Source organism: Sorex fumeus, unplaced genomic scaffold (assembly GCF_029834395.1).
Source record: "Sorex fumeus unplaced genomic scaffold, SorFum_2.1 ptg000095l, whole genome shotgun sequence".
Taxonomy (NCBI): domain Eukaryota; kingdom Metazoa; phylum Chordata; class Mammalia; order Eulipotyphla; family Soricidae; genus Sorex; species Sorex fumeus.
The window spans coordinates 9,297,416-9,310,111 of NW_026606152.1; the positions used below are offsets into that span (position 1 = coordinate 9,297,416).

Below are 12,696 nucleotides of genomic sequence, written 5' to 3' on the forward strand. Positions count from 1 at the left end.
AGCATTCCCAGCAGTAAGCCAGTGTTGAAAAAAAAAAAAAATAACCGTTGAAAAGCATTTTCTTTTCGACTTTTGAGTTAATGAAGGGAGGAGAGAGGCGCTGTCCCCTTGCCAAGACAGCAGACTATTCGTGGAACTGATAAGGAATACCAAGACTCCCGTGAGGCGCTCGAGGTGGTTCTTCCAAAGGGCCCAGCATGACTTCTAGACCCCCATTCAAACACGCAGGCTGGGTATTGATCGTTTTATTCCCGTTGTACCAGGGAGGAAACAAGAAACACAAACAACTTATCTATGAGTCAGAAGTAGGTTATCACCGGAAAACAAACGCTTACTCACCCAGAGCTGTAAATCGGGTAAGTCACCCCAAGTACAGATTTCCACAGGGTGTTTTATAAGCACTAAGTCATTTCCAAAGGCTCTGACAAAGCGTTTCGTTTTTAACGTCGCGCAACTGGAACCCAGCTGCAGACACTCCGGGGTCCACGAGCCGCGGTCTCTGCCCGTCGTCTGCCCCGCTTAGGTCAGTGCCGGCGGCGGGAGGCCCCGGGTAGCCCGCGCCCGGGCGGGGTCTGGCGTCCGAGCGTCCCGGCGGCTCGCGAGGGTCCTCGGTCCAGGCACGGACGCGGTCAGGGAGCGCGGAGGACGGAGAGGCCGACCCGGCACCGTCGGCCCGGCGTCCCGAGGCGGGCGGCGTCCCAGCTCGGTCGCGGCGTTCCGGCCCCGCGCGCCCCCGCTCCGGGCCCCGCACCCTCGGGGCGGCCCCGTGGCGGGGCGGGGCGGGGGCGGCGCCGCGGCGGGGCGGGCGCGGGGGCGCGGGGGTCGGCGGGGAGCGGGCATGGCGCGCGCGGGGGTGAGCACCCGGGTCAGGGGCACTCGCAGCCCGCCGCGCAGCAGCCGGGCAGGCACAGGCACACGCGCAGCCCGCAGCCCCCCGCGCGCCCCCCGGCCCGGGGCGGCGGCGGCGGCGGGCGCGGGCGCGCGGGCGGGCGCGGGGCGGGCACGGCGGGGCCCCGCGGGCGGCGGGCGGCCGGGGCGGGAGCGCGCGGGCTGGCGTGGTCGGCGCCCATGCGGCGGGCGGGGGCGCGGGGGTCGCGGCGCTCACGCGGCCTGTCCCGCAGGTCCGGCTGCTGCTGCTGCTCGGCGTCCTGCTGGCGCTGGCGCTGCCGCCGCGCGCGGGCGCCCCGAGGCCCGGTCGCCGGCGGGGCTGCGCGGACCGGCCCGCGGAGCTCCTGGAGCAGCTGTACGGGCGGCTGGCGGCGGGCGTGCTGGGCGCCTTCCAGCACACGCTGCAGCCCCCGCGCGAGCAGGCGCGCCCCCAGGGCTGCCCCGCGGGGCGCCCGCCCGCCGACCGCCGCCTCCGGCCGCCCACCCACCTGCGCAGCGTGTCCCCCTGGGCCTACAGGTGAGCGCGGTCCGCGGGAGGCACTCGGGAGCGGGGCGCGTGCGGGAGGGGCGCGAGCCGAGCTCGGGGCGCGCGCGTCTCCCGGCCGGCAGGGCGGCGCCCGCCCCGCCCCATCCAGGGGAAGGAGGGCTCCGGGCGCGGGAGTCCCCGGAGGCCAGAGACCAGCCGGTTCGGAGGTGGGGGTGGGGGTGCAGAACTGCAGGACCCGGGAAATCGCGGCTGGGGCTGGGCGCGCGCGCGTGTCTGTGTTGGAGGAAAGCGGGAGCGTGGACTGGGCGAAGCAGCTCTGCATGTTTGCACTGCATCCGGTAGAATGTTTGCTGCCCTCGGAGGATGAGGTTCGGTTAGAATCTTGGGCTGGAGAAGGTGAAGGCGCTTGCCTTGCACGCAGCTAACGTGCTGACCCGAGTTCCATCCCAAGCACCACACGTGGTCCCTCAGGTCCAGCAGGAGCGATCCCTCAGTGCGGAGCTAGGAGCACAGAACTGGGTGTGGCCCCAAAACATAATAACTCCAACAGGTCTTTGAAGGCAGCCCTGCTGAGGGTTAGTTGATGGGGGATGCTGGACTGACATGCACCAAGATGCACACTGTGCGTGAACTAGAAGATCTTGCTGGAAAAGGTGGAGTTAGGCCAGTCCGACTGACAAATTACACAAAGAAGTGAAAGCGTTTGGATTAAGTGGATGATGATTCTGTGTGGGAGCGAGGAAGGAGGGACATAAGCCAGAATCCTTACCGACCTGTGACTTTGTGTGATGGGTGAGTTGGCCACAGTCAGTCTGGGCTTCTCTGCTGGTTAGTGGACCCCTCCCTCCTCCTGCCTGTAAAGAACTAAATTCTCCTGTGTCCTCTCCTGGGGTTCAGATGGAAGTACTGGCTCCTCCTGCCCCCTTCTGTTCTCTGGTGCCCCTGGTCTCAGCTCACACCACTCCTGCTTCCTGTTCCTGCTTTTTTTCCTGCCATACCTTAGACCCAGAGTGGAGAAGCATCATGCCATTCTTATTTCTCCAACCTCCTTTGACATGCTAAATCATGTGGAAGAAACTTCTGGAATTTCTCACGGCAGCAGTTGAGTTCTGTGCCCTCTGCATTTTGCATGAATTCCATCTTCCTGGGCAGTGGATTCCTCCAGACTCTGCAGAGGCCCCTTTGCTTAAAGCCCCAGGCTTAAAAGGTTTGAGGGCTGGAGAAATAGCACAGTGGATAAGGCACTTGCCTTGCGTGCTGCTAACCTGGGTTCAATCCCTGTTGTCCCATATGCTCCCCCGAGCACTGCCAGGAGCACTCTCCTGAGTGCAGATCCAGGAATAACCTCTGAGCATCACTGGGTGTCATACCAAAACAAAACAAAACAACAAAAAAAAGTTGCAGCATTTTGTGCCTTTCAGCTGTGTAGCAAGGAGGTTTGAAAAGCACCTCCCAGTGAGAGGGATGAGCACCCATGAGGGACAGTCCGGGATCATCAGAATTGATTTACACACTCTATGACCCAACAGTTCCACTTAGTGGTATTTCTCCTGTAGTCTCACTTGTCCACATGGCAAATGGCAGAGGTACAAGAGTACTCAAAGGACTAGTAAGGCAGTAGAAGCCAGAATAGCCACTAAAAGTGTGATTAAAAATGCTACAAAAACACCCTAAGAAGGGAGGGGCACCTCTGGATGTGCCAGAAGTTGAACAGGACCAGAAAGGGGACGAGGAAGACTAGGCCTAAGCTGGTGGCTGTGGTGTCTGGGACAGAGGGAAGGGATGTCAGAGGGGACAGACTTGGGGTCTTTGGGAACCAGCCATCATGTTGCCTCTGCAGAAGGGACGGTATGACTGGAGAATCGAAGGAAGGAGTCTTGCTTTTCCCTCCTTTGTATCTTCTGAATTTTCTGCATTGTGCCTGAGCTCATTGAGAGCAGAAAGAGAAACTCACTGAGGAAGAGGAAGATCTTGAGATAAATGAAGGTTCTGAGAATATCAGTTTTCTGAAAGACAGTGAGTGTGAAGGACCAGGTCTTTCTGGTCCTGTGGGGGCACCCAGCAGAGGCCCCTCTGCAGTTGACAGAGTCTGCAGAACCTTGGGCCGAAGAAGTGCCCTGGGGGGTGAGGGAATCAGCCTCAGCCCAGCACCCTCCACAGCCCCCATGTGTCTGGCCTACCGGGAGCACTGCCAGCAAAGCAGCATTGTGGCCCTGAGCCACAGCAGATAGACATTTACCTTGGATACGACTAATCAGGTTTTCTTCCTGGCACCCCATATGGCCCCTCGAGCTCCACCAGAACTGATTCCTAAGTACAGAGCCAAGCATCGCCAGGCGTGGCTCAGAAACCAAAAAGAAGAAAAGAACAAGAAAAGCGTATCAAACTCCAAAATAAAAATATATTTTCTTGTTTACTCAGTGGCATCATATTTGCTTCTTTTTGGTTTTAAAAGCGTCAAAAATAAAATCAAGGTGTTTGCCCAGTAAGATTCTTTTTTAAGCCTCATGATAGATGTAGAAAACGTTATGAGAGCATTCAAGTTTATGAAGGGTTAAGAGACATTCCATTCATTTGGAAATTTCTGCCAGCACTCCCCTTTTAACTGTTTACCTTTCCCCATGCAGGGTTCTGAAGGGAACCTTTCTCCACCATGTGAACAGCATCACTATTTTCAGGTTCTGTCACTTTTCCAACACTTCCTCCAGACCATGCTAGACGCCGCCTAAGTGGATTTTGCAGTAAACAGCTTTGGAGATGCAAATCCCAGGGAGGGACTCAAGCAGAGGAGACGGTCAGGAAGCAGGGATGGAGCACTGCGAGCTGTGTGGAGGCATGAACACAGAGCAGACCGCGCAGCGGGCGAGATGGGGGGGGCTGGTGGCCTTGCTGAGGGGCTGCCCTTCATAGTGGGGGGTTCCGTAAGACTGGGTCTCACCCAGGGTTTCCCTGGGAAGGCTGGAATAAGGAGGCTTCTGCCTCATCCCTGCCACCCTGTTTGCTGACACAGATGTCCTGCTTCCTCGTGGGTCAGCCTTCAGCAGACGTGCTGAGGGCATGCACTGTCCTGCCAGTCAGCCAGACCCGTGGCAGTGCCGCGCCTCCACCGCAGGGATTCTGTTCTGTCTTGTATTTGGTTGACACTTGGGGGCCATGCCTAGGTGTGCCCAGGACTTACTCCTGGCTCTGTGGTCCAGGATTGCTCTGGGTGGGGCTCAGGTGTGCTGCTAGGTGGGGGTTGGCCGTGTGAAGGGCAAGTGCCCTCCCTGCATGTTGCACTGTTTCTTCCACTGATTTATTTTTATAAAAGGAATATAGCACTGTAGCACTGTTCTCCCATTGTTCATCAGTTTGCTCAAGCGGGCACCAGTAACGTCTCCATTGTGAGACTTGTTGTTACTGTGGTTGGCATATCGAATACGTCACGGATAGCTTACCACGCTTTGCTGTGTGGGCGAGATACTCTCGGTAGCTTGCCGGGAAGGGCGGAGGAATCAAACTTGGGTCAGTCAGGTCAGCCATGTCGAAGGCAAACGCCCTACCTGCTGTGCTATCGCTCCAGCCCAAAAGGAATATAACCTTCATTAAACAGAAATTAGGAGTATAATGTTAGTGATCCCACTGTAGCTGTCTCCATTTGTCTTTAAACACACACACACAGTCACACACAGAGACATGCATACATTCACACACACAGACATACAGACGCATAGACACAGACAGACACAGAGCCAGCAGACACATTCACACACAGAAATATAGACATGCAGACACACACAGACATACAGATACAAAGACAGACACAGTGACATACAAACACACACAGATATATAGATACACACAGACATACAGACACATATAGACATATAGATACACATAGACATACAGACACACAGACATATATATACACACACAAACATATACACACGCACACACTCACCACCTTCGTGTACTTAACACAACCCAGAACATGGCTGTGCCCAGTGCCCTGGGGGAGCCCAAGGCCGGGAGCCTCAGGGTGTCACGCGGACTGTGGCACGGGAGCAGCTCCCCTTCCTTCCCACTGGGCTTTTGGGAGCATCCTAGCGGGCATGTCTGCGACGTGGGAACTATTGCTTTTCAGTATTTCTCCTTAGCAAGCTCACATTTCTCTGGTTCATGCTTCAAATCTATGAGGTACTCTGATCGCTCAGAAATGAACCACATCTGCCCTCCAGAAGCTGCTCTTCCAGCATCTGCTCTGCACCATTTCATAGTGATTCCTTCCTCTTAAAGCAGAAAAGAGGACAGGAAACGAGAGGAGAAAGTAAGAGGCTGCAGGCATCCAGGGCCCTGGTGCTGATGCACAGCGGGGGACTGACCCTGGGAGCGCAGGTAGAAGAACAGGAAACACTCCTCCAAAGAAATGACTTCTTTTATAATGGTGCAACTTTTGTCAAAATGATGAATGTAATCAAGGTAGAGAAGAGTTAAGTAGAAATCATCTGCCTCACAGGCATTTGGAGGGGTGGGGGGGTATACTGGGGTTCTTGTTGGTGAAAATTGAGTACTGGTGAAGGGAAAGGTGTTTGATCATTGTATGGCCGAGACTTAAACCTGAAAGCTTAGTAACTTTTCCCACAGTGATTCAATAAATAAATATAAAAAAAATAAATAAATAAAATTTTAAAAAAACTAAGGTGGAGTTCATGCCCAATTCAATCAGCTAATCAGTGGCTGAATAAATAGCAGTACTCCTACAAAAAATAAAAGAAAGAAAGAAAGAAATGACTTGTTTTGATTTGATTTGATTTCTGGCTTTTGGGCCACACCCACTGATGCTCAGGGCTTACTCCTGGCACTGTACTCAGAAATTACTCCTGGCAGGGTTCAGGGGACCATATTGGATGCCGGAACACTGGTTGGCTGCATGCAAGGCAACATACTGTCAATTGAGCCCCAAGAAGTGGCTTATTTATAAAACACTGGTTTCTCCTCACATAGTTTTGTGGATACTAGACCTTTCACTAGGGCACAGTGCTCACAGAGTATTTGGGGGACATTTCTCTGAGTGGATAGGCATCACCAGGAGAGTTCGCGCCTCCAGTCTGGAAACAGATGGACCAGTGCCCCCGCGGGGGGGGGGGGGGGCGGGGGGCACACTGACGACTCGATGCCTGGTTTCCTGCTCGGGTTCCTGCAGCTGCGGGCGCTGCTGTGCTTCCATCTTTCTGTCAGTATCTCCCTTACCTGGATCAAAGAAGGAGCAGGGCAGGTCTGGGAAGGAGGCCTGGTCTGGAGCATGGCAGGGTCATGTCAGCTAGAAATGGCAGGGGACATTTCTGAGGAGCGATGAAGGAGAGGCTTCTCCTGACAAGCCTTCGGTGTTCAGAGTCTGAGGTGCAGTTCCCACGACCAATCTGTCCAAGCAGCCGCCTCCTTGAGAAGGCAGGAACCCACATTCCCAGCTTTCCCTGGCCAGAGATGCGGAACCTTGAGGTGCACACCGGCCTTTTCCCCTGAAGGGTTGCTTCTGGGGGCTGTGCCTTGATGCTTTCCTTCTCTCTCCCTCTCTTTTGTGTCTCTCCCTCCCTGCTGCTCTCTCTCCCACTGCTGTGTCTCTCCCTCATCGCTGAGTCTCATTCTTCTCTGACTTTTGTCTGAATCTGATCCTTCTCTGAGCTGCTGGTCTCCCTCCTCTCATCCTGGTTCTCCCAGATGGGCAGACTTTCGGTGGGAGAACTCTCTGGAGTCCTGGGAGTGGCCTTAAACCTCCTGGGCTGGGCAGCACTCAGGAACCACAGCACACCCAGCCTGTCGTGCCTCAGTTTCCTCAGGAGGAAAGGTAGAAGGTGGGCTGAGCTGAGCCTTTTAGGCCACTGCTGGCCCTGAGTTGGGCTAGTTCTGTCGCCAGGTCCACTGACTCCTGCTGCAGGGCTGAGCTTACAGCCAAATTCAGGCCAGTTCCACAGTCAGTCCCCGACCCACAAGCCTCTGCTAGATGCAGAAAAACAGATGTTCTCTGAGAGGCCCAGAGACTGGATTTTTCCAGGCATCTTGGTAGCAAACCCGTAGTGCTCTGGCTTCCTTGGGCCTTGGCGGCTGGGTGGTGGCCCGGCCACAGCTTCCCAAAGTACAGGGCTGCAGTCTCTTGAGCCCTTCTGTTCCCCAGCCGCAAGGAGTTCCAGGTAGTGCGTGGGAGTCTTTTCTGTAAAGGCACCCCTGCCCCCGTGGTTCTGAAGCAGGTGGTAACGCCCCCATTGAAACATTTTGGCTATTTTCTAATGTTCACACACACCCCAAGCACACATACATTCTTGAGAAAATCTCAGCTTTCAGGAAGGGAGTTTGTTTGCCCAAGCTCTCCAGAAGGCTGCAAATGTCTCCATGTGACCAGAGCTTTCCACAGGCATGACTTCTGCTAGAGCACGTCCCATCCTAACACCTGAAAACTGCCTACTCTTCTTGTCTCTGCAGGTGAAGAGCAGTTTGAGGGCCCAGGCTTGCCCCCCGGCACTGCTCAGCCTGGCACAGGGTGCAGCCTGGAGACCCCTGAGGTTCACCCCGCGTGGTCCCCTACACCACAGGGGCTGAGCACTGTGTCCCCGGCCGGCTGAGCATTGCTAAGGGTGGCACCCAGAACCAAGGAGCACCACTGGGAGTCATCTGTAAGAAACAGGCGGGGCTGCTGAGGGGGATAGGATGAGGGAGAGGAATGGGCTGGGGTGCAGGCTAGCCCGCACTGTGGCTCTCTGGGGACTCACAGCAAGGCAGCACCAGGACGGCTGACAGCTGTCTTCTGACAAGCACGCCCTCAGCCACGGCCTCACACAGGAGCATAGTCTGGCCATCACATGCGTCCTGCAGGGCTGTGGTTTGCCTAGTGTTCACTGACAGTCACTGAGTCACCTTGAGGTTCAGAACCCTGTGGGACCCTGTGCCCAGGCTGGGCCTTGCGGGGCTGAGCCTGCTGGTGCCACCAGTGCCCAGCTCCAGTGGCACCTTTGTGAGTGGCCTGTCATTTTGTGGGAGAAAACAACTTCCATGGCTCTGCTGGCCCATTGGGGATAAGTTGGGCAGCAGAGGGCAGTCACATTCCTGTGTTCCTGCATGTGTGTATGCACAGGTGGTGCACTCACATAAACACACACCCATGTATGCGCCATGCACGCCCTTAGCAGCAGTCTGGCTCCAGAATGTTCCATTGTTCCTCCAGAACTGCTTGGAATTGTTTCCAGCCAAGTTCTGGGCCCCTCTCATTGCAGTTCTGCGCATTCCTTCCTGAGTTCACTTTCCTCACAGGGCTCACTGGGCCACCGCTCATGCAGGCCAGCTGTCACTCTCCTGGACCAGCCTGCACATGTTGCTGGCTTTTCGTGGGGAAACGTGATTTGTGTCCCCTTTCCTGAGTATATTTCAATAATTCCATTTCCTCCATATTCACTAACAATTCCATGCATCCGTTGTTCCATTGCCACATCAGCCACCACAGTGCTCTCTTCCCCTCACCAGTGTCCCAGAGACTGTCCCCTTCAAGCCCTGTTCCCCAACACCCATGCACCCCTAAGCTCAGTCTATTATGCACCAAGTCTCTAGTTTGTTGCCTTTGGCTTTTGTTGCTCCTTTACCATGTCTCTTTAAATCCCACCCCGGAGAGCTGATTGTCGGCCTGCCCCTCTCACTGACTTCAGTCAACACTCTCCACACTCCCAACCACGTAATGACAAATGGAAGGATTCTGGCTTTTCATCCAACTGCACAGTGTTCCTTGTGTATTGATGCCACAACTTCTCAATCTATTCATCTCTAATTGGACATTTGGTTATTTTTATATCTTGGCTACTGTTCTCAGCTCTGCAGTGAACACAGACGTACATATATCCTTCTGAATAGATATTTGTGTTTGGTGGAAAGATGCCAAGTAGCAGTATCTGTGGGCTACATGGGAGTTCTGTTCTTGCCTTTTCAAGAAATCTCCATATCGTTTTCCAGTGGGGTTGACCCAAATGGCATTCCCACCAGCACTGCTGGTTCCTGACTCAGTCAACAGCACTCCCAGCTGACGATGCCCAGTCCCAGAGCCCCTGGGTTGGGACAGGTTTGATGCTGGGTGAGCCCTGTCATTCCTGTGTCTTCCAGACTCTTCTGCCCATTCCCACCCCCTCAGCCAGTGTTCTCCAGATTTGTTCCTGTCTCTGTTTCTGTAGTGTCCTCTGCTCCAGGACGGTGTTGGGTTGGCAGGTGTGTGTCTGCTCCCTTAATAAAACATCAATGTTCCAGGAGTGACCTCCTGGTTCCAGAGCCACAGCAGGAGGATGGTTTCTGTGTCTCAGTGACAGCCCCCAGGGCTGGTAAGGGGCCAGGGGAGTGGGGGGGGGGGGCGGTTTGCTGTGAGGCCATTTCCAGATGCAAGAACTTCTGAAGGCAGCGCTGCCTTCCAGTAAGCAGGTTTCCTGGGATGCACCTGCCTCTGCCTCCCTTGTGTCGAGAAAGAAAACCCCAGTTGATGTGATGAGAGGGCTTCTTCTGAGGAGGCCCTCTTCCCCGTCCCCTGGTCGATGCTCAGGTGGTCCAGGGGCCTGGAAATGTGCTGTGGACATGGGCCACGCTGGTAGTGCTCTGTGACCATGTGATTGCAGGGACTGCAGCCACATCAGATGGTGTGTCAGGTGTGTCCTCTCTGGGCCCAGAAACGGGGCTCAGCCCCAGGCACCTCACTTGCTCCCCTGTCTGTGCACTGTCTGCCCGGTGTCCTCCTCCGGAGTGTTCATCGGAGCCCACTTCCTGACTGGCCTGTCAGCTTGCATTCTCCATGCATGTTTGGTTTGTCTCTGGTCAGCAGAACCCCCCAGAACTTCCTCCTTCTTCCAAGCTTCAGATGCTCAGTCAGGGCCAGCCTCCTGGTTTTGTGACATTTCTCCCAAGCCCTTGGATAATGTCTGATAACGCAGTGAAATGAGCAGATGTTCCTGAGCAGCCTTTCCCAGAACCAGCCACATGTGAATCAGGTGGTGCTGGTGCTAGCGGGCGTGTGGGACCCACACAGTGGGCCTTGGAGTGCCCTTCCTGTGCTTACTCTCGCCCAGCCACCCCCTGAACTCGAGTCATGCACAGCTGGGAACCCAGGCCAGCACTGCCCCACCAGCACATGCGCAGGGTGCCACATCCACACACACCCACACACAATGCCTCTCCCTGCACGTCGCCAGTCCACGTGGCGCCCGACCCTCCCTCATCCACACTTCCCCTGCTCCCCACGCCCTGCTTGCACCCCACGCCTTCTTGGCACCCTCTGCCCACACTGCTCCTCGCCTCCTCCCTGCCTGACCTGCTCCGCACAGAGGCTCCTACTTGCTGCCTCTTGTCCAGCACCCGCTGCCGCCCTCCGGTCCCGATGATCCAGATCCCACATCCCCGTCACCCCGCTACTGAGTCAGCCCTAACGGCCACAAGGTTCATGTGGGGGGCGCCCCGGATGGATGCGCACCTGAGTGCAGTGTCTGGTGGAGACGCACGTGCTTCAGCTCCGAGCCTCGTGGGGCGCCCGCACGCAGTGGCTCAGAGGCCAGCGTGGTCAGAGAAAGACTGAGAGCTAGGGTCTGAGATCTGTGGGGACACGGGCTGGCCCGGCCCGTGCGTGGTTCCCTTCCTGCCGACCTGGGCCTGGATGCTCTGGGTGGCAGCACTGGGATCTGGGATTTGGAGGGAGGGAAGATGATCAGGCCAGAGGTGCGTTTCACTTCCCAGATCCCCCCCTGAGCGGGCCTGCCTTCTGGGGCTGGACAGCACTGCCCTCCACGGGCTTTCTAGAGGAGGCCGGGGGAGCCGCCTTTGCAGACAGCAGTGAGGTGGCCCGTGGCACTGCGCTGCCGACCCTTCCTTCCCATTGAGGGGGTGACCCTGGGGCCCAGTGTGCGGCCGTGTCCGTTGGGCCTTGGAGCCGGCTCCTCGCAGGGACTGCCAGGACAGGTGTGTAGGAGCGAGCGGGGTGTGGGTGGGCCCTGGCCGGGTGTGCCGCCCGGTTGCAGGTGCACTGGCTGCTCGCGTGTGGGCAACTGCACGGTCCTCACTGCACCCAGGCAACCCGGAGGTAGCAGGGGGAGGCTGAAGGAGAACGGGGTGCTGCTCTCCTCCCCGTGGGGGGCGGGGGCTGGACTGGCGGGTCCTCGGCTAGTGCCCCGCACAGGGGTCCGACTGCGCCTCTCTGCAGGTGTGCCGCCTGGTTGCAGGTGCACTGGCTGCTCGCGTGTGGGCAACTGCACGGTCCTCACTGCACCCAGGCAACCCGGAGGTAGCAGGGGGAGGCTGAAGGAGAACGGGGTGCTGCTCTCCTCCCCGTGGGAGGCGGGGGCTGGACTGGCGGGTCCTCGGCTAGTGCCCCCCACAGGGGTCCGACTGCGCCTCTCTGCAGGGGTCCAACCATGCCTCTCTCCGCAGGGTGTCCTTCGACGCGGCTCGCTTCCCGCGCCACCTGCCCGAGGCCTACTGCCTGTGCCGTGGCTGCCTGACCGGGCCGGGGGGCGCCGAGGACACGCGCTTCCGCAGCGCCCCGGTCTACGCACCCACCGTGGTGCTGCGCCGCACGGCCGCCTGCGCCGGGGGCCGCGCCGTCTACCGCGAGCACTACATCGCCCTGCCTGTGGGCTGCACCTGCGTCCCCGCGCCTGCCGAGCCTGCCGCCAGCCCCGACGCCGCCGGCAGTGACAAGCCCAGCGACCAGCCTGGGCCCTGAGCGGGCCCTCCCCTACGCCCTCCCTCGGCGGGTCCCTCCCCGCCTGCCGCTCCACGTCCCCTCTCCGTGTTCCACCCCCCTCCTCCCCCGCGTCCCCTCCCCACCCCTGGGCCCTCGCGGAGCTGTCGGAGTGCCCGGAGCGCCCTGCGTGCTGGAGGGTCCAGCTGACCCTTCTGGCCAGCAGTGCTCACACCTGCTGCCTCAGCTCTCCAGACTCACAGCAGGGCGAGTTCGGACAGTTCCGATAAATCAGCTTTATTTGGGGGCTACCCCGAACTCGGGGTGAGCCACATGTGCGACTGCTCCTCCCCACCCGGTAATACGCTCCTTCCTGGGACCCGGCCTGAGCTAAGGACCAAGCACGGCCGCAAGCAGGAGCTCACGAGTTCCCTGCCGCAGATTAGGTCTCACTCATGAGAATAATGTAAGCGACACCATTAAACCTGGTTTTCACTGTTGAAATTCAAGGGTGCCCGTTTGTGGATACGGATGCAGGATGCGGTGAAATCAGGCAAGAGCAGAAGGAATGTGATTTCTGCCACTTCCCAAGAAGCAGCCAAGTCTCTGCTCAGTGTCAAGGGCTTCGGAAGGCCCAAACGAGGAGACACCT

The 12,696-nt window shown here is 57.5% G+C and overlaps 1 protein-coding gene across 1 annotated transcript; it reads left to right on the plus strand.

Annotated features, from left to right (window-relative positions):
• The first annotated feature begins 809 nt into the window (after positions 1–809).
• IL17D (interleukin 17D) lies at positions 810–12,086 on the plus strand. Its single transcript, XM_056132708.1, has 3 exons — positions 810–853; positions 1,122–1,405; positions 11,792–12,086. The coding sequence occupies exons 1-3, from the start codon at positions 839–841 to the stop codon at positions 12,084–12,086; spliced, it is 594 nt and encodes a 197-aa protein (XP_055988683.1). The 5' UTR covers positions 810–838.
• Positions 12,087–12,696: the final 610 nt, after the last annotated feature.

Coding starts and splice junctions, on each gene's coding strand:
- IL17D (XM_056132708.1), top strand. Junction 1,406..11,791: donor GTGTCCCCCTGGGCCTACAG/GTGAGCGCGGTC, acceptor CTCTCTCCGCAG/GGTGTCCTTCGACGCGGCTC.